Below are 20,784 nucleotides of genomic sequence, written 5' to 3'. Positions count from 1 at the left end.
GATGTAGAGTTACCGTATTTTTCCATGTAAAATGTGCCCCCAGTGTATAAGACGCCCCCTATTTTTGGGGACTGCAATTTAAGAAAATGGGGGAAGATGGCCCAGAGTTTTGGGGGAGGATTGCCCAGAGTTGTTGAGCTTTTTTGGTGGTGGGACAACAAACAAAAATCATTCCCACGACTGAAAAATGCAGCCAATAACATGCAATGCCGAAACCGCCAAGTGTCCGCCCACTCGCAACTAGCAGCCGCAAATCGCGCGCCCAATTGTCGCAGCGGCAGCCAATCCACAACAGCCCTTGCCGCAGCCACCAATCACCAACCCAATCTGTTATGTAGTGAAGTTTCACCCTGGGCCAGCAGGGGGATACTGTATATAGTTTTCACTCAGGTCTGTAGATAGTTTTCCCTCAGGTCCGCGTCAGTTATTTTAGGCGGGAACTCTGGGCTGTTGTTGTTACAATGTTGACAGCCGGCTGCCTATAAAAGCAGGCCAGCTGAGCTGTTTGCAGTCAGTTCTATTCCAGCTTACGAAATAAAGAGCTATTTGGAGAAATCGCTGGTCGTCGGCTATGTCCACCCACAACTTAACACAATCACTGCTCACAAGCTCCTGCTTGTGGCTGCAACCAATTGCCTGTCCCCTTTCTGCACTACCCATGTATAAGACGACCCCCGATTTTGAACATTATTTTAGAGTAAAAAAACCTTGTCTAATACAGGGGAAAGTACGGTAACTGTTATACCACTGTTTCAACTCTAGGTGGCAGTTACAATGAAGCTGTCCCTCTGTTAAGCAACCATTTTTTGGCCTGGCCTCTTCTCTGAAAATACTCTGTGTGGGGCTACCTTTGAAGGTGACCCGGAAACTACAACAAATCCAGAACGCGGCAGCTAGACTGGTGACTGGGGGCAGCCACCGAGACCACATAACACTGGTCTTGAAAGACCTACATTGGCTCCCAGTACATTTCCGAGCACAATTCAAAGTGTTGGTGTTGACCTTTAAAGCCCTAAATGGCCTCGGCCCAGTATACCTGAAGGAGCGTCTCCACCTCCATTGTTCTGCCCGGACACTGAGGTCCAGTGCCGATTCCCTCACTGTGAGAACAGAAGTTACAGGGAACCAGGCAGAGGGCCTTCTTGGTAGTGGCGCCCTCCCATCAGATGTCAAAGAGATAAACAACTACCTGACATTCAGAAGACATCTGAAGGCAGCCCTGTTCAGGGAAGTTTTTAATGCGTGACATTTTAGTGTATTTTTGTTCTTTGTTGGAAGCCGCCCAGAGTGGCTGGGGAAACCCAGCCAGATGGGCAGGATACTAATAATAATAATAATAATAATTAATAATTTTATTACTACAGTGGTAGCTTGGGTTAAGTACTTAATTCGTTCCGGAGGTCCGTTCTTAACCTGAAACTGTTCTTAACCTGAAGCACCACTTTAGCTAATGGGGCCTCCTGCTTCTGCTGCCGCACCGCCGCTACACGATTTCTGTTCTCATCCTGAGGTAAAGTTCTTAACCTGAAGCACTATTTCTGGGTTAGCAGAGTCTGTAACCTGAAGCGTATGTAACCTGAAGCGTATGTAACCCGAGGTACCACTGTATTAGGAAATATACTGACAGCCTCCTCTCCTTCCCTTGTGACTGGCAGGAGTCCCTCCTGGAAGAGAGCTCTGAGAAAGCTTTTTACGGTTCCGAAGAGGAAGACTCCAAGGACGACAAAGCAGAGCCGGCGTCCTTGGTGAAGCGCAAGCCGTACGTCATGGACCCCGACCACCGCCTGCTTCTGCGCAACACCAAGCCCCTGCTGCAGAGTCGCAATGCTGCGGTGAGGACCACCATCTCTAGCACCCCCAGTGCTTCCCCTGCGGGGAGGCAGAGTTCCTTAGGAACGACAGCTCCCCTTGCCACCACAATCTCTGAAATGGGTGCAGGAAAGAGGAAAGTAGAGCAACCCAACTCTTCCCAAGTGCAAGCAAGGAAAGCCCACCATTCCCTGTGCAGATTTGCATATGTTAATTGATATGTATAGATGCATGTTGTGCATGTTCAGCTACTCTGTAAGAAAAGTTTTCAAAAAAGAGGGGAAGGAGCAAAAGGTCTTTGGCCCAGTGCAGACGACCTGGGGCTTGGAACAGAGCCCCCGATGGTGGATTTTATTTTATTCACTTAAAAGCATACATATCCCACTTAATGTTTCAAAGATCTCTAAGCGGTGTACAGTCTAAAAAAGAACAGGCAATATATCATTGAAGCAAAAATGAAACCTAAAAGCAGTAAAATGGCAATGTAAAGACATATAAAGGCATGTACAGTGGTACCTCTGGTTATGTACTTAATTCGTTCCGGAGGTCCGTTCTTAACCTGAAACTGTTCTTAACCTGAAGCACCACTTTAGCTAATGTGGCCTCCCGCTGCTGCCGTGCAGCCAGAGCACGATTTCTGTTCTCATCCTGAAGCAAAGTTCTTAACCCGAGGTACTATTTCTGGGTTAGTGGAGTCTGTAAGCTGAAGTGGATGTAACCTGAAGCGTATGTAACCCGAGGCAAACCCAAAGCAAATCCAGAAGATTCAGACACATAAAACGGGGTCTGATCTTATAGATCTGATCTTTTGCCTGGGCAAAAGGAGAAGTCTTCACAAGTCATCTGAAGCAACAGGTGGTTGCAACTTCAATTATAGCAGAGGGAAGGGCATCCCTCAGTTCAGGGGCAATGGCAGAAAATGCCCATTTCCAGGCCAGATGATCTTAGTGGTCTTCCAGGTCTATACAGGGGCAAGCAGTCTTTCTGGTAGATGCAACAAGCCAGTGGCGTAGCGTGGGGGGTGCAGGGGGGGGCCGGCCGCACCGGGCGCAACATCTGGGGGTTAGGGGTAGGGTTAGGGGGCGCAAATCCACGGGTTAGGGGGCGCAAATTACTTGCCTTGCCCTGGGTGCTGACAACCCATGCTACGCCACTGCAGCAAGCACAAATGAATCCTGTTTCCTTGCTTCCAAGGCCTTGTGGCACAAACCCTTTCTCTCTGCAGGTAGTGATGTCTGTTGCTCAGCTCTACTTCCACCTTGCTCCAAAGGCTGAAGTTGGGGTCATCGCTAAGGCACTGGTGCGTCTCCTCCGGAGCCACAGGTCTGCAAACACCTCCCCTCCTTCTAGTCTCTTTCCCTCTATTTTTTTTTTCTCTCTCTCTCCTTTTCCTGAAGTTGCTCTCTCTTACTTGGAAACATCCCAAGGGCAGGGCAGAGCTGTGCATTTCTGTGAGCGCTTAGGAAACCAGCTAAGCTCCTCACCACGGTTCATTATATTTGCTGTGTCTGCAAGGGACGTGTGAGATCTGCAACAAAACATTGCAGTGTGGCACACTCCTGTTCAGGGTTCTAGCCAGCCTGTGCCTTTTTCTAGAATATAGCTGGATATATAAGTGTTGAGATGAGTCAGTGGCCAGTCAAGTGAACAGAGCCAGTCCAAAACCAATAAAGGTAAAGGGACCCCTGACCATTAGGTCAACCAATACAGAGCTACAATTCCAAAGTTCCCTTGCCAATTTGGTGTAGTGGTTGGGATGTTGGACTGGGACTTGAGAGACCAGAGTTCAAGTACCCGCTCTGCAGTACAGCTTGCTGGGTGACCTTGGCCGGCTGCAAACCCTCAGCCTAACCCCTAACTCAACCTCGCAGGGTTGTATGGAAGGTAAAATGGAGAGGATGGAGACAATGCGCAGCACCTTGAGTTCATTGAAAGGAAGGTGCACTGGGCAGAAGCATATTTATTAGGAATTTTGAATAAGGATATTCCCAAAGATAAAATTAACATATTTCTTGTCAGTGTTTGTAAAAAAAAAAAAGGTTCTGACCTCCCTTTGTCGCCTCAGCCTGGTCCTTGGACCCTTGTCGGCATAAAAGAGTCCACGAGAAAAGTATCCTTGCAGAGTACTTTCTGCTTTTATTCTTAAAAGTCTTTCTGCAAAAGTGACTGACCAACTGTACACACCTCAACACTACCAGCTTTCACCAGCCAACCCAACATTTCTCACTCTATATATACAACCCGGTGCAGGCCGCTGACTCATGCTGACCCAGCTTTTTAAGCATTAAAGAAACAGCGGCCAATTTTTAGCCGGGACATTTCTGTACGCAACCATGGCAGTGAGAATGTTGGTAGCCAGTCATTGGAAAGGAAATTATATTCCAACAAAGGGGGAATGGTTAAGTAAACTTTGTGAGTACCTGGAGTTACCAAAAATTGATGGATTTAATAAGGCATAAGTCAAAAAATTTAATTCAGAAACAATGGAAATGTTTAAATGATTATTTATACAAGCAGGGCTCAAATACGAAAGTTTGGTTGTGTCTAGACTAACCTTGTGAAGTATACAGAGAACATAAAGATTTGATTGATTATGAAAGAATCTAAGGCAGGGAAATGATTGAAGAACAGATGTAAATGCGAGCAAGACAACTAAGAGACGTGTGGTGAATGCAGTGGAAGTCTTTTATAGTATTTTAACTCAGATTTATATATTGCAGTACTTGAAGCAAGAATCTGGCAATATTTCAGGTTATGAAAAGTATTTTTCTTTTCTTTTGTCTTTTTTCTTTATATCTTCTATTTTTCCTTTTTTTATTAGTTTTCATTTTGGAAAATATGAACATAAGTGTGTTTACAGTGTTATGTATTGTTCTTTGTTTAATTTCTATTTCTTGAAAAATGTAATTAAAAATTTTTTTTGAAGGAAGGGAAGGTGCACTATAAATATAATAGTAATGAACATAGTGCCCTTAAGTGCCATTAGCTAATAGTGCCAGCATAGCTAATTGTTGGTGGTCATGGGAGTTGTAGTCCAAAAAGGGTAGCCCTGTTTCAGGGAGATGTTCTTTGTGGATTACCACAAAGCCCTGCCTGAACTTGGGGGTTTCTGTAGCTTTTCAGAGGCAGTCAAGTTTCTGAATACCAGAGACTGGAAATCGCAGGGAGAGGAGAGAGTTCTTGTGCTTGGGTTCTGCTTGCAGGTTTCCTACAGGCAGTTGGTTGGCCACTGTGAGAGCAGGATGCTGGGCCACGTGAGCCATTGGCCTGTGCCAGCAGGCTGTTTCTACGTTCTTACGGTTCTCGCTTAGCAACTACCGACAGACATCTCTAGATGACTTTGCAAGCAAAGCAAAGCATGCTGGGCATAGCTGTCAACCATCCCTTATTTGGCGGGAAACTCCCTTATCCCAGCGCCGTGTCCCACTGCTGCCCCTTATTGATGATGCCCCTTAAATTTCCCGGGTTTCAAAGGAAGCAGTTCCTCTCCCTCCCTCCCTGCCGGCTAGGGAGGAGGGAGGCTCCAACTATGTTGCTTGGCTGCCCACCCCGCCCCCCTCCGGCCTCCTCCCCCTCATCAGCCTCGGCCCCCGGGAGCCCCTCCCCGCCAGGACTGAGGAGCCTTGAGAGGAGAGCGAGGGCAACCATAGAGAAAGCAGTTCAGAGAGAGGAGGAGGTGGCAAGTGTTCTAAGGGCTAACCATAGAGGGGGAAAGCGGAGGAAGGACTGCAAGTGCTTCTCCCATAGATTTGTAGTGGTAGACTAGCATAGATGGTCTGATCTGCAGGTTTACTTCGGGTGCTATTTCCCCCCCCCTTCCTCCCACTCCGCCTGATGGAACTGAGAGCTGCAAATGGAGCACGAGAGAAAAGATACAGAACTGCAGTAGTATCTTCGTAGCTTGGACTTCGTTTTGATCGAAAAGTAGTTGCTGCTTGTAGTTATTTAATTGCAGTGTTTCATCGGCTGGTGTGTCTTGAGCAGCAACCTCTGGAAACAAAGGGCTAAAAACCGGCGCTGCTCTCCAAAATTGTCTGGTCCCTTTTAACTTCGTATTTCAGCTGGTTGACTAAAATCCCTTATTTTGGCTGCTGATCCCTTATTTTCAAATCTGTAAGTTGACAGCTATGATGCTGGGGGGGAAAGCATTCCCTCATTGTTTGTCCATGCAGCCACTAATCAGAGGCATACTGCCTCTCTGAATACAGAGGGTCTGGTTTTGTCTCTTAATGACCATTGGCAGATCTGAGCTTCATGCATTTGTCTAAACCTTTAAAGAAAAAAAGGTGGTCATCTTTACATCTGCTGGCGGCGACTCCTGCAGTGTTCCTGCCTCGTTGACAAGTCCTTATCTCTCTTATTATGGCAGTGAGGTCCAGTATGTGGTGCTTCAGAACGTGGCCACCATGTCAATCAAGCGCAGGGTGAGTGCCTGTTTCCTTTGTTAAATGGGGGTGGGGAAGGATTCACCTGGGCTGGGAGACGTGAAATGCCAGGACTCTGGATGTCTGCCACATTACTGCTGCTGCTTCTGCTGTCCTTGAACCAGGCTGCCTTTGAACCAGTGATGGGGAGCAGCCCAGATGGCTTGAAGAGAGGTTTTCTGGGTCCTTCTGTAAATCCAGAGCTCACCATGGCATTTCCCCAAGGATGCTACTGCTGCTGCTACTGCTGATCCTGCTTCTTTCTCTCTGCAGGGAATGTTTGAACCATACCTGAAAAGCTTCTACATCAGATCCACAGACCCCACCCAGATCAAGATCCTCAAGGTGTGTGAGATGCACCCATAGATGGGTGCTAGGCTGCACTGAAGATAACAGCTTTTTTGTTTTTTGTCGTCGCCTAGAGTAACTCCTCCTTTTTCTCTTCTGCCCTGCTAGCTGGAAGTTCTGACCAACCTTGCAAACGAGACCAACATCTCCACCATCCTGCGTGAGTTCCAGGTATAGCATGACTAATGGGCTGGAGGAAGGTCTTAGCAAAGGAGCTGAAGGTGGAGCAATATGTGCAGAGCCAGGAATGTCTCTGTATTTGCTAAATATCTAGCATCTTCAGTGACAAAACCTAGTTCCTAACCCACAAGAAGGTCAAAGAACATCACCAGCCCCAAACAAGCCACCAGCCCCAAACAAGCCACCAACATTTAAAAATTCTCGCACTGCATTCTGTAATCCAGTTAAGATGGAGCATTTGACTTTAAATTGGGTTTGAATGCCACTGAACTCATCAACCCATATTATTAAATCCAGTTTTAAAATGCAAGAATTACATTACACAAAGGCCCCATTTGCACTGTACATTAAAAAGCGGTATACAGTGGTACCTCTGGATACGAACGGGATCCGTTCCAGAGCCCCGTTCGTATCCAGAGCAGAACGCAATCCACATCTGTGGGTTGTGATTCACTGCTTCTGCGCATGCGCGTGACATCATTTTGAGCGTCTGCGCATGCGCGAGCGGCGAAACCCAGAAGTAACACATTCCATTACTTCTGGGTCGCCGCAGAGCACAACCCGAAAACGCTCAACCTGAAGCAACTTCAACCCGAGGTATGACTGTACTGCTTTAAATGCATACTGTGTATGGGGTGTAAGAGTTCATCTGATCCTATGTATTGATTCTGGCAGTGACCAGCTAAAATCCACACAATATTTTTTTTAACTACCCTTAAAATAATTATTAAAACACGAATAAAATTATTAAAACTTCAAAAACCAAGATGGACGACCAAATTGCATGTCTTTGTAATCTTGCTGAATTACAAATAGTTTTCTGCTTGCGTCTAAAGCGATAAAGCAAGGGCACCTGGCTCATATCAACAGGCAGGGAGTTCCAAATATCAGTTTGTTGCAAATCTGGAAGACTGTTGTGTGGCAGGTTCTGCAGATCACGCCACACATGGGGCAAGGCGCTGTCTTAAGTAAATTGGTCCCAAGCCACAAAGGGCCGTATATATATCAATAGTAAAACCTTGAACTTGGCTCAGTAACAAATTGACAGCTAGTGCAGCTGTTTGAGAAAAGGCATTATATGCTGGCAGAATTTCAACCCTGGCAGCATTCTGCGCTAACTGCTGCTTCCAGGTCAACTTCAAGGGAAGCCCCACATAGAATGCACTGCAGTAATCCAGTCTTGAAGTTCTCGGTGGCTAAACTGCTATGACCAAGGTATCCCAGTCCAGGGACAGTCACAACTGTTTTACCATCCCAAGATAAACTAGCTATGCCTTGTTGTTTGTCCCCAGCATCCTATAATCACAGGGCAAACTGCTTCAAATCAAGAAGTTTCTATTTTTCTGGTTTAAAGGGTTGTGAATGAGGTCATTAGAAAGAGACTTTGGTGACAAGGGGGCTTTGTTTTTGACACATTAGGGGAGACTGTACAGTTTCATTAGCTGAGTCTCCTGGAAGTCACAGAAATGCAGCTTAAGGAAGGAGAAAAGGGTGGAATTCTCAGAGCTGTATCCCAGCTGTTGTGATTCCAAAGTTTATCTTAAAGACCATTAAAGGTGCCCTTAATCTAGCTGTCCTTGAACAGGGGTTGACTTCTGTTCTATTTTTGCAACTCTCTAATTTATTTGCTTTTCTTTGTTTATAGCAGGTGTGGGGAACCTTTGGCCCTCTAGGCGTTGCTGAACTACAACTCCCATCAGCAGCAGCAAGCATGGCCAGTGGCCAGGGATAACAAGAGCAACATCTGGAGAGCTTAAGGTCCCCCATGCCTGGGAGAGCAAGAGTGTGAGAGCACTAGAGCACAATTCATGCACGTTATAAGGAATAAGAAACTAGATATAGGAAAGGAAATGAAGACGGGGGTAGCCTGCATATTTTACAGTGACTTTTTGACCAGTATAATGCCATGTGCCTTACTGAATGGGCATTGCCAGTGTAACTACATACCCAAAAATGAAACTCTAATAAGTTGGCTAGGAAACAAAGGAAGACGCCTTATAACAGCTCAGATAGCTTTGTCCTATTTAGTCCAGCGCTGACTGTTACTTTTATTTATTTAATTTATACCCCACCTTTCCTTCCAAAGGAGCCCAGGGTAGCAAACAACAAGTGATTAAACCATAAAAGAAACATTTAAAACAACGTGCAACATTTAAAACAGATGCAGATTTGGAAAGATCTCTGCTGAAAAAGTTGTTGGGAGTGGAAGCTATCCAGTAGTCACTGAAAAGGCAACAGAGATGGTGTCTGTCTAATATGGTAGGGGACGGAATTCCAGAGGCCACCTGGGACTCTAGTGACACAGATGGATCCAGGAGCACCTCCAGACTGCTAACGTTCTCTTTAATGGGGAGTACGACCCCATCCACAGCTGGCAATTGACTCATTATCATGGTTTGGGACTCACCAGCCCACAGCATCTCCATCTTGCCAGGATTCAGCCCCTTAACCGCCATCATCCAGCCCAGCACTTCACACCCACTCCTGATTCAAACAGAAGTAGAGCTAGGTCATCAGCAGAATGTGGATGAGACCTCATCCTAAATCTCCCGATGACCAATCCCAGCAGCTTCATATAGATGTTAAAACAGCTCTGGTAAAAAGGATGGTACCCTGACGCACTCCAAAGCACAGCTGCCAAGGGGCCAAAAGATAAGTACGTTTCCAAGCACAATTCAAAGTGTTGGTGCTGACCTTTAAAGCCCTAAATGGCCTCGGTCCAGTATATCTGAAGGAGCGTCTCCACCCCCATTGTTCTGCCCAGACACTGAGGTCCAGCGTTGAGGGCCTTCTGGCAGTTCCCTCACTGCGAGAAGCCAAGTTGTTGGGTTGAAATAATGACAGACAAGTAGCAGGTGTCATATGGGAGGCATCTCCCGAGCATGTCTCGAGGAATCCCTTTTATTGAATATTACAGCATTGCCACATACGTGATTGTTGCTGATTGGTTAACACAAGTACAAAGCAAAGGGTTGCATATAGGCATTAATCACCGATACATTAAAGGCTGGGAAAGGGAGCACAAAACTAGACAGGCATGAAAACCTCCCAATTAAATTATAACTTGTGATTAATATAGTAGGACTTAAAACAATTACTAATGATTGATATAGGAAACTTAAAAGAGCATAACAAGCATGTTCCGTAGATGTGATCAACTATGCATTTAAGAACAGGTCAAAGTACAATGTTTTTCCTGAACTCAATGTGAACTGAACATTCTAAGGTGATGAGTGAATGTCTTAATATTAGAATGGTTTGTGCAGCATCATGTACAGATGCGAAGCTTAGAAGCAAGACTTCCCATCAGGCCACAGTCATGTGTAGGATCATAGCATCCCATCACCAAGTTACAGGGAACCAGGCAGAGGGCCTTCTCGGTAGTGGCACCCGCCCTGTGGAACGCCCTCCAACCAGATGTCAAAGAGGACAACAACTACCAGACTTAGAAGACATCTGAAGGCAGCCCTGTTTAGGGAAGCTTTTAATGTTTAATGTATTACGGTATTTTAATATTTTTTTGGAAGCCACCCAGAGTGGCTGGGGAAGCCCAGCCAGATGGGTGGGGTATAAATAATAAATTATTATTATTATTATTATTATTATTATTATTATTATTACCACCACCCAGTCCTATTCACCCTGGAGATAGGATTGGAACTACTGTGGAAGAGTGCCTCCAATACCCACCCCTCTCAGTTGGCTCAGAAGGGTACCATGGCCAATGCTCCTTTGAGAGATCAAACAAGAAAACAAGGGTTGCATTCTCCCCGTTTGTCTCCCAATAAAGGCCATTCCATTCAGGCCAATTCAGCCCCATAACCCAACCTGAACCCAGAGTGAAAAGGTTCAAGAAAATCTGTTGCGTCTAAGAGCACCTGCAATTGCTACGCCGCAACCTTCCTGATCACCTCCTCTGAAAAGCTGGCATTTGTGACCGGGCCGTATTTGTCACAAGCTTTTTCAGAAGTGGTTGGATCACCCCCCCTTTCAGGATGACCAGGACCACTTCCTCCCCCAAGGATGCATTGACCACACTTTGTGTCTACTCAGACATGTCTGCTTAGCAAGCTTTAATAAGCCAAGAGGCGAAGGGTTCAAGGAGACCCTTTCCTGGGTGACATGAAACTTGTGCACCTCACCAGACCGTGTCAACTGAAACTGATCCCAGGAAGTTTGTAGGTGCTGTAGTGAGCATGGATGTGGCGCCGAGATTGCTGTGAAGTCAAGCAGCCTTACCCTCAATGTACTTGTAAAAAAAACCACAGCGGGCTTCCAACTGGCAGCCATGCTCCACGGTCTCAGGCTAGGGTATTCTCCCTCACCTGATGCCAGGGAGTTTCTGCATGCACCACATGAGCTTTGCCACTGCGCTATGGTCCCTCCCGTTATAATTATGGTGCATTTGGGGGCTAGCATGCAGCCCGCATGGCACAGGTCCAGCCACACCCATCTCTGCATGGGCATTCCCAGACATCTCCTTGTGTCTTTTTGTTCCCACAGACTTACATCCGGAGCATGGACAAAGACTTCGTGGCAGCCACCATCCAGGCCATTGGCCGTTGCGCCACCAACATTGGCAAAGTGCGTGACACATGTCTCAATGGCCTTGTGCAGCTGCTGTCCAACCGAGATGGTGAGAACAATTATTCAGCTATGAACATGGGGGGGTGTTGTCCAGAGGGTGGTGGCTTGAAATGCAAGAGCTCAGTTCTTAGTATACACGTTGGCATATAGTTTGTGAATTTTTTATACTGGAACAGAACTCTGTGGAGCACTGAAGCTCTACCTTATGGCTGTGAGAAGGGCTACACACCCCTGAGATTGCCCAGGGCACAGTCATGAGATCTACAAACGTGGTTGCTTTTGTTGGAAGTTTTTAATTGGAGGCTGGGAGGCCACTTATCAGGGTTCCTGTAGGAGTGGATTTCCTGTGTCAGCAGAGGGTTGGACCACATACTGTGTGATTCTACAAAAGGAACACTGCCACTGGGGAGATGAGAGGCAGATTGAGCATCCTTGCATACAGCCTTAACACTTTCCCCATCCTGTCACCCTTTACTTAGAGCTGGTTGTGGCCGAGTCTGTGGTTGTCATTAAGAAACTCCTGCAGATGCAGCCATCTCAGCACAGCGAGATCATCAAGCACATGGCAAAGCTGACCGACAACATCCAGGTGGGGGCCTGAGCCTAGCAGAAGATGCTCTCCTGATGGGTGATGAGGAAAGGGTGGGGTAGTGGGAAAGGCTGGTCTGGTGATCTCAAGAGGAGATGCAGTGCTGTTTCTTGTGCATAGGTACCCATGGCTCGTGCCAGCATCTTATGGCTGATCGGCGAGTACTGTGAGCATGTGCCCAAGATTGCCCCTGATGTGCTGCGTAAGATGGCCAAGTCCTTCACCAGCGAGGAGGACATTGTGAAGCTGCAGGTCATCAACTTGGCAGCCAAGCTTTACCTGACCAACTCCAAGCAGGTAAAGATCTTTCCGAGAATTAAATAGGAGTGGCAGCTTTCCCGTTGAATGTAATTAGCAGGGTGGGTAGGATTGCTGTCTGCATGCCAAGGGCACATATTTAATATACTGTAACTCTGGTTACAGTATACGTGTGTGTGTGTGTGTGTGTGTGTGTATGCAGAGTATATACAGTATACAGTATATACAGTATATACAGTATATACTGTAACTCTGGTTACAGCGGGTGGCGCTGTAGGTTAAACCAGAGAGCCTAGGACTTGCCGATCAGAAGGTCGGTGGTTCGAATCCCCGTGACGGGGTGAGCTCCCGTTGTTCGGTGCCTGCTCCTGCCAACCTAGCAGTTCCCTGCTCCTGCCAAACTAGCAGTTTGAAAGCACGTCAAAGTGCAAGTAGATAAATAGGTACCGCTCCGGCAGGAAGGTAAACAGCATTTCCGTGCGCTGCTCTGGTTCGCCACATGACCCAGAAGCTGTACGCCAGCTCCCTCGGCCAATAAAGCGAGATGAGCGCCGCAACCCCAGAGTCGTCTGCGACTGGACCTAATGGTCAGGGGTCCCTTTACCTTTACCTCTGGTTTTGTGCTGAAGGTGTTAATCATCTCAAAGCAGAGGAACTTCGGACTTGGGGGAGGGGCAAATGTGGCCCTCCAAGCCTCTACTTGGCCCTCGAAACTCTCCAGTGGCCCTGCTTCACATACGCGTTGAGTGTTTTGCCTTCCTGGAATCCTATAATGTGTCTTGCTTGACTAGATAGGGGACGAAGGTGTCTGAGAGAGGGAGGGAGCGTGGGCAGGCCACAGAGTCTTAACTGACTTGGGCAGTTCACCTCCCCAGAGCTGGAGATGAAGCCTGGGACTCATTTTGCCACTGTGCTTCTGAGATGCTCCAAACACCTCTGGCGCGCAGCTCTGAAACAAGCCTCAGCCAGTTATGTTTTAACACACGTAATGTTATTTATGTATTATTTCAGAACATCTCTCTCCCACCTTTCTCGACATAAATAGATTTCCCAATTCTCTAGCGACTGAATGTGCGTGATAGAAATAATGAAAAGCCACACATCCAGCAGCTGTAAAAAACAGCAAGAGTGGCATTAAAATATAATTTGTGCAAAAACACAGGAAAATAATGTGGCACCAAAAAGTAGGTCCCAAATGAGTTCCATAAGAAGGGCAAGCCACAATCAGTGGGGCTACAGTCAGGGGGCTGTCACCAAGAAGGTCCTACCTTTGGTCTATCTGTTCAGTGGCGTAGCGAGGGGGGTGCAGGGGGGGCCGGCTGCACCGGGCGCAACATCTGGGGGTTAGGGTTAGGGGGCGCAAATCCACGGGTTAGGGGGCGCAAATCCATGGCTTAGGGGGCACAAATTACTTGTCTTGCCCCGGGTGCTGACAACCCACGCTATGCCACTGTATCTGTTTCCGCTGGACCGCTCTTCTCTCCCAGCTCCCCCCAAAAGGGGGGTTTCACCAAACACAGAGAAGCAAGAACAGGAACTGAAACTTCAGAACGGTGCTGGTTTTCAAAAGATCAATTTTTTAACATATAAATTGGTTTCTACACATACACACACACCACTCCTTTCAGGCAAGCAAGAAACATTGTTCAAGCACAGGGATTCATCCAGCCAGGGAATACACATGAGGAGGGTGTGTCCTGGGCATTGTTCCAAGGGCCAGTTAGAGAGGCTTGGAGGGCCACATTTGGCTTCCAGGTCTGAGATTCCCCACCTTTGAGCTAAGTTCATAGTAGACCCATTGAAATTAGTGAATCTAAGGCGGCCGTGCCAATTTATCTGGACACCAAAAAACTGATCTGACTGTGTGGACTGACTAGTGTTTGTTTTGTGGGGGGAGCAAGAGGCAAAGAACATGCCCCATAGGTGCAAGAATTCACTTGAGTGCCGTATTTTTAATATTCAGTTGGAAGCCGCCCAGAGTGGCTGGGGAAACGCAGCCAGATGGGCGGGGTATAAATAATAAATTATTATTATTATTATTATTATTATTATTATTATTATTATTATTTTATTATTATTATTATTATTATTTTCTGTTATGCCCCTATTTTATTTTAACATACTTCTTAATGCCGAAATAGGCTTCTAAGAAATTTGCAAGGTAAAAAAAAAACCAGTCGCACCAACATTAAAATTTAAATATTCATAATTAAAATACGCAATGAAGCAATCCCATGAATGCATCTTTTTTTTTAAGCACCCTTTTTGCTGTAGTTCTGTATTGGTTTGTTTTCTGCCTCTGGCCTAAGAGACTCTTGGGGAGGCCACTGGCTTGCCCAACTCTTTGCCAGGGCCCAGTTCCTCTTGCGCAATGCGGTCTTCTCTGCCACAGAGCAAACTGCTGACCCAGTATGTACTGAACCTGGCCAAGTACGACCAGAATTACGACATCCGGGACCGTGCCCGCTTCATCCGCCAGCTCATTGTGCCCACCGAGAAGAGTGGGGCCCTCAACAAGTACGCCAAGAAGCTCTTCCTGGCCCAAAAGCCCGCCCCAATCCTGGAGTCCTCTTTCAAAGGTAGAGTGAGGAGCAGCCGAGGGAACAGGTCATGGGTGTGTTGATGGTAGCACAGCAGGGAGAAATAGGTTCTCATTCAGAATTAACCTACAGGTTATATAGACAGAATTTATAGGTGAATAAATGAGTAAGTTAATTTGGCATATGCAGAAAATATACAAAAAATTAAGGAGCCGCAGAAAGAGGGGAAAGGAAGGCGAGTTTCAAAATGTTAAAATGATTGTAAAATTATTGCAATGTATAAAATTGAAAATCATTTTTTTTAAAAAAAGAATTTATAGTTAGCCAACCAAGAGGGGTGTTGGGTGGTGTTGCCTAGCAACCGGCATGATCCTTGCTGAGGTAACTCTTGCTCTGATTGGTTGTGTAGTTCTGTGGGAGTTTCCCCCCTGTAAGTGTAGTTGTTGAACGTCTCCATGCTATGAATTAGGCCTGTAAATAAAATGAACCCCCCCCCTGTTTGTTTCTCCTCGCATTTTATACTGTTTTTGACCAGTTTAAAGTATTATCAGGATTTATGTTCTCTCTGGGCTCCACCTGCTTTACTCAAATCACTCTGCCTAATGAAGGGCCACGGGTGGCGGGGAGGCGGTGTTGTTGGGTGGGCTTGTGTGGATGCTGATGCTTTGCTGCTCTTTGCAGACCGTGACCACTTCCAGCTGGGCTCGCTTTCGCACCTCCTCAATGCCAAGGCCGTAGGCTACCAGGAGCTCCCGGACTGGCCCAGCGAAGCTCCTGACCCATCCGTGCGCAACGTGGAGGTATTGGCTTCCCCTCTGCCCAGGAGTAATGGGAAAGCTGGCGTTTCTCTGAGAAACATTGTGAAATGGCTTGCCAGCCCTTTGCACCTGAAAGGGAGACACCAGTCCTTGGTGACAATGGCTGCCAAGACAATGGTTCTGCCTGCCCTGCCTTCCTTACAATGGTCATGGTAGTAGTAGTATTACTACAGGTGAAACTCGAAAAATTAGAATATCATGAGAAAGCTCATTTATTTCAGTAATTCAACTTAAAAGTAATTCAACTAATATATGAGATCGACTCATGACATGCAAAGCGAGATGTACTTCCGCTTCCCAGAGGTTCAATCTTGCTCCATTTGCAATCCTTGTTTTGCTGATGTCCTTGAATATTCTAATTTTCTGAGATGGTTAATTTGGGGTTTTCGCCAGCTGTACACCATGATCATCACAATTATAGCAAATATAGGCTTGACATATCTCGCTTTGCATGTCACAAATCTATCTCATGTATTAGTTTCACCTTTCAAGTTGAATTACGGAAACAAAGGAACTTTTCCACAATATGGCATATTTTGGAATGGCTTATCTTCCACAATAAGGCTTGGCATATCTTGCTTTGCATGTCATGAATCAATCTCATATATTAGTTTCAACTTTTAAGTTGAATTACTGAAATCAATGAACTTTTCCACGATAGTCTAATTTTTCGAGTTTCACCTGTAGTAGTAGTACAATTTTTCTAGAAAAAGAGGTGCCGGAACTCGCCATGAATGCCTCCTTTGTTCTCTTAGAATGGCAATGTGCCCACCTGAAAGTTCTGGCAAGTTCCAGCTGAAAAAAGTTGTTGTTGTTGTTCCTGCTGCTGCCACTTTGGGCAGCTCTCAACAAAATATTAAAAACACAATAAAGCACCAGCCATCGAAAACATGCCTTCAGATGTCTTCTAAAAGTCAGGTAGTTGTTAATCTGTTTGACATCTGATGGAAGGGCGTTCCACAGGGAGGACCCCACCACCTTGAAGGCCTCTGAGTGTGGGCCACTCTCATTGCGGACTTCCCATAGGCCAAGGGTAGGGAACAATTGGCGGCCCTCCAGAAGTTGCTGAACTGCAAATCCCGTCCACCCCAGCAGGCATGGCCAATGGTGAATGGGAATTGTAGTTCAGGAACATCTGGAAGGTTCATCACAGCTGCCACAGGCATCTGGTTGGCCATTGTGCTGGGTTTGATGGGCCTTTAGCTTGATCCAGCTCTTGTGAATCTTACCCACACCCCTGCTTTTTCGCTCCTCCTCAGGAAGTCGGCCCCATGGAAAGCAACATTGGGCTGCTGGGCGAGCGGATAGAGGTGGTGTTTGCTGGTGCAGTGATGTTCTTCCCCTTTTGCTCTCATTCTGCTATTTCCTTCCTCTTCCTCCTCCTCCTCTAGTTTTCTTCTCTGCACTGTAGCTCTGACTGTGCGTGCAGTGTGTTCAAACTAACCTTTAATTGACCAGTTAGGACTAATGGATTGATATGCCTTTTCTTCAGCTAAAGATTGCCCCTTTCAAAAACAGCAGGTGGTAAAGACAATCTTAGCAAAGGTATTCTCATGTTCTCTCTCACCCGGGAGGGAACGCTTTTTCTGAGATGGTGACTTCCATGATGTGTGTACCTTTATTTATTTTGCTGCAGAACTGTTTGGTTTTACCCCAGTGCAAATCTAACCCAATTTTAAGGAATCCGTTGCACAGCTAAGCTGCATTTAACTGGGTGACAGATTGCCTTGAGGCTTTCAAGCAATTCTGCCGTCTCCAAAAGTGTGAGCCAGCAGGGTCAGGTGATACATTGTCTAGTACTGGGTGTAGATCAGCAGGGAGCAGAAGAAATCATTTCAAGGCCTTACTCAACCATGGAACTTGCTACAGCTTCCCTCTCTTAGATGGAACCTACCTCACTGCGTTGTTGTGAGGAGAAAATTGAATCAACTCATGTTTGCTACTCTAAAGTGGAGGGAAGATAGGATGCAGAACCTCTAGGTACATGTACAGTGGTACCTTGGGTTACATACACTTCAGGTTACATATGCTTCAGGTTACAGACTCCGCTAACCCAGAAATAGTACCTCAGGTTAAGAACTTTACCTCAGGATGAGAACAGAAATTGCGCGGCGGCAGCAGTAGGCCCCATTAGCTAAAGTGGTGCTTCAGGTTAAGAACAATTTCAGGTTAAGAACGGACCTCTGGAACGAATTAAGTACTTAACCTGAGGTACCACTGTACACATGTCTTCTTCCGGCCATCTCACCAGAGCAGGCCTTAGGGAAAGGCTATAACCTTCTGTGCAGAATGACCCAGATTTAGTCCTTGCCATTTCCTGTTAAAAGGATCAGGTTGCAGGTTATGAGGAAGATTTTGGAGAGCTGCAGTCAGTCACAGGAGATGTAGTACTTTGATCTTGGTGTAATATGCGAGTTCCTGTGTTGCACCAGAACCTGGACAGGCTGTGCTTTGCTGCAGTGATTCCCGCCTGGATATTATCATCACCATCAGTTTATTGATATACCACTTTTTAGCTAAGGCCCCTGGAGCAGTGAACAGATTAAGAGAAAATAAAATATAGTAAAACTGCAGTCAATACACAAGTACAGTAAATCAATAAAAATATAAAATAGCAAAAACCCAGGTGTATCATGAACCACACTCTGTGCATTCGTGAATTGGATTTGTGCTGTCACTGCAAATGCTAGCACAAACAATAGGCTTCTCCCTGGAAACAACTGCAGTTGTGGCAAAGTTCTTGCAGTTGCTGTCCATGAGTGGGACTAGCTGGCTCAACCTGTGAATTTCCTGCCATAGAGCCATGCGCTCTATGTGCATCAAGCATGATTCCGAAAACCTTGACTCATCTTGGCTCACCCTTCTGAGGGCTGCTCCAGACAAGGCTGTATTCCTACATGGATATCAGCGCCATGTAGAAAGTGCACATCATATGCCATGTGTCTCTGTTTCACCTGCAACTGCATGTGTCTCTGTTTTACCTTGTGCACACATGGCATTAAACAAGCTGCCTTCAATTGCAGCAAATAAGCACACTGCATGCTACAGTGTGACATTGCACACTTATTTTTTATTTTGTCTGATGCAGGAAAAAATTAACTCCCTTTGGTATGATGTGGATCTAAGTCTCTCATTCTTCTGAGCTGTTCTTTCTGGTCCCATTTCATTCACATGCAGGCTTTTTTAATGTGCTCACTTCTGTGTAGTGAAATATCTCTCTCTCTCTCTCTCTCTCTCTCTCTCTCTCTCTCTCTTTTTTCTGCTCTGGCCAGGTTCCAGAATGGACCAAGTGCACTAGCCGCGAGAAGAGGAAGGAAAAAGTTGAGAAGCCCTTCTATTCTGATTCAGAGGGAGAGTCCGGGGCAACGGAATCTGCTGACAGTGGTGAGAGGAGAAGGGGCCATTGCTCAGGGTTAGAATACTTGCTTTGCATGCAGAAGGTCCCAGTTTCAGTCTGACATATTTGAGTTTAAAAGAGATAAGATAGCAGGTGATAGAGAAGACCTGTGTCTGAGACTATGAAGAGCTGGCAGTGATGAACTAGCTCGGGCATAGGCAAACTCGGCCCTCCAGATGTTTTGGGACTACAACTCCTATCATCTCTAGCTAATAGGACCAGTGGTCAGGGACGATTGGAGTTGTAGTCCCAAAACATCTGGAGGGCTGAGTTTGCCTATGCCTGAGCTAGCTAGATTAATCCATCTGGTCTACTATAAGGTAGCTTGCTGTATTCCAGCAGTTTTCACCAGTTTGTAATGGTGAAACACCACCAGCACACAAACACTAGAGGGTGCAGTTTTCTTCAGTCAAATGCAAGCACTTTCCAGACTTTATTTCATACTGTCTTGTGTGTTGCCTATCAGTGGAAGTGGGTGATCAAGCTTAAACCAGCAGCTCTGACATGCGAGAAGTTTGGAATTCTGAAATCACCACGGCTTCTGCATGTGGGCACCACGTACCATATTGGGCTCCACTCTTAAAGGGAAGGGACGTAGTATTGGTGTTTTGCAACTTTTTGACCTGTTGCAGGACCTTAGCCAGACCTTAGCAGAGTATACGCAGAGTTCACGAAAGCAATGAGAAAGCTGTCTCCAGGCCTCTATATCTCCAGGCAGATTTTACTCCTTTACAATGTCTTGGCTGTCAGCCAAACTCCTAATTGACTCGGTGTGAAGCTGCACGTATTCAGATTCCCAGCACGTAGTTCAGTGGTAGAGCACATGGCTTTGCAGGCAAAAGGTCACAGGTTCAATCCCCTGCCTGAAACCCTGGAGAGCCTGCCACTGGTCCATGTACTGAGCTACGTGAACCCAAAAGTCTGACTTGGTATAAGGGAGACCAAGGAAGACCAAGGAAAGGAGCTGGGCACTTGGGTCAGTTGCCAGTAGTTATTTTGAGAATTAGTTGGATTGCCTATGGGACACAAGGATGGTCCATAGTAGTGCAGTGGTGGCAATGCCCCACCAACCTCAGTCTTTCCTCAGCTAGTTCCCACCTACCTATTTACAGCTAGTCCTGCCTGTCATCTTCCCCTTGCATCGTCTCAGAGGAGGACAGGAGCAAAACTAGAATTGAGTGGCTCTGCCTATCATTAGGCCTGACACCCTGCCTTCCAGCCACCCCACCAGTCTCAATAGGCACCAGCTACTGCTGTGGGTGTTCTAACACAAGGTGCACCCAACTGCAATGTCTACGAGGATGTGAACGACTTCTGTGCAACAGGGAGGCAGGGTCTTTTCTGTGGCGGTGCCCCATGTTTGTGGAATTTCATCTCCTAAAACAAGACTGGGGAACCTCAGGCCTGGGAGCCAATGGCAGCCATCCAGCCCTCTCTGTCTTGGGGCTCCACTCACACCCTCCCAAGTCACACCCTCTAACCTCCTCTAGTCATCTTACCTGGTTGGAATGAGTCTTTTGACCTGGGCTAATATCAGCTCCTTGCCTTGATGGAGAATGGAGAATGGTGTGTGTGTGTCTGCAGCTACTTTGGCCACACCCACCATGCTACAAGGCCCCCAGGACATTACTCACAAGTAAATGTGGCCCTCAGGCTGAAAAAACCCAAAGGGTCAGCCTGGCACCCAACCTGCCTAGTTTTTAGGCTGCAGCTCTTTGCAGTTATTTTTTAGCCAGATCTTTTGATCGGTGCCTTCATCTTGAGTTACACATCTTTTGCTGTGTTTTATGGTTACTGTGATGTATTTATTTATTGCATTTATACAATAAATGCC

At 46.4% G+C, this 20,784-nt stretch overlaps 1 protein-coding gene across 1 annotated transcript in view; it reads left to right on the top strand.

The window, feature by feature from the left end:
• AP3B2 (adaptor related protein complex 3 subunit beta 2) overlaps window positions 1-20,784 on the top strand; it is a 55,756-nt gene that overhangs the window by 19,219 nt on the left and 15,753 nt on the right. Inside the window, exons 8-18 of the mRNA XM_083712137.1 lie at window positions 1,656-1,832; window positions 3,035-3,132; window positions 6,179-6,233; window positions 6,507-6,578; window positions 6,690-6,752; window positions 11,265-11,397; window positions 11,828-11,937; window positions 12,058-12,234; window positions 14,588-14,774; window positions 15,417-15,535; window positions 18,826-19,005. Of these exons, the coding sequence (XP_083568263.1) occupies window positions 1,656-1,832; window positions 3,035-3,132; window positions 6,179-6,233; window positions 6,507-6,578; window positions 6,690-6,752; window positions 11,265-11,397; window positions 11,828-11,937; window positions 12,058-12,234; window positions 14,588-14,774; window positions 15,417-15,535; window positions 18,826-19,005 (1,371 nt within the window). The remainder of the gene's footprint in view (window positions 1-1,655; window positions 1,833-3,034; window positions 3,133-6,178; window positions 6,234-6,506; window positions 6,579-6,689; window positions 6,753-11,264; window positions 11,398-11,827; window positions 11,938-12,057; window positions 12,235-14,587; window positions 14,775-15,416; window positions 15,536-18,825; window positions 19,006-20,784) is intronic.

This window comes from Podarcis gaigeae (assembly GCF_964106915.1).
Source record: "Podarcis gaigeae genome assembly, chromosome: 14".
NCBI lineage: Eukaryota > Metazoa > Chordata > Lepidosauria > Squamata > Lacertidae > Podarcis > Podarcis gaigeae.
The sequence above is the reverse complement of the archived record's forward strand: the minus strand, read 5'-3'. Positions and strand labels throughout refer to the sequence as shown.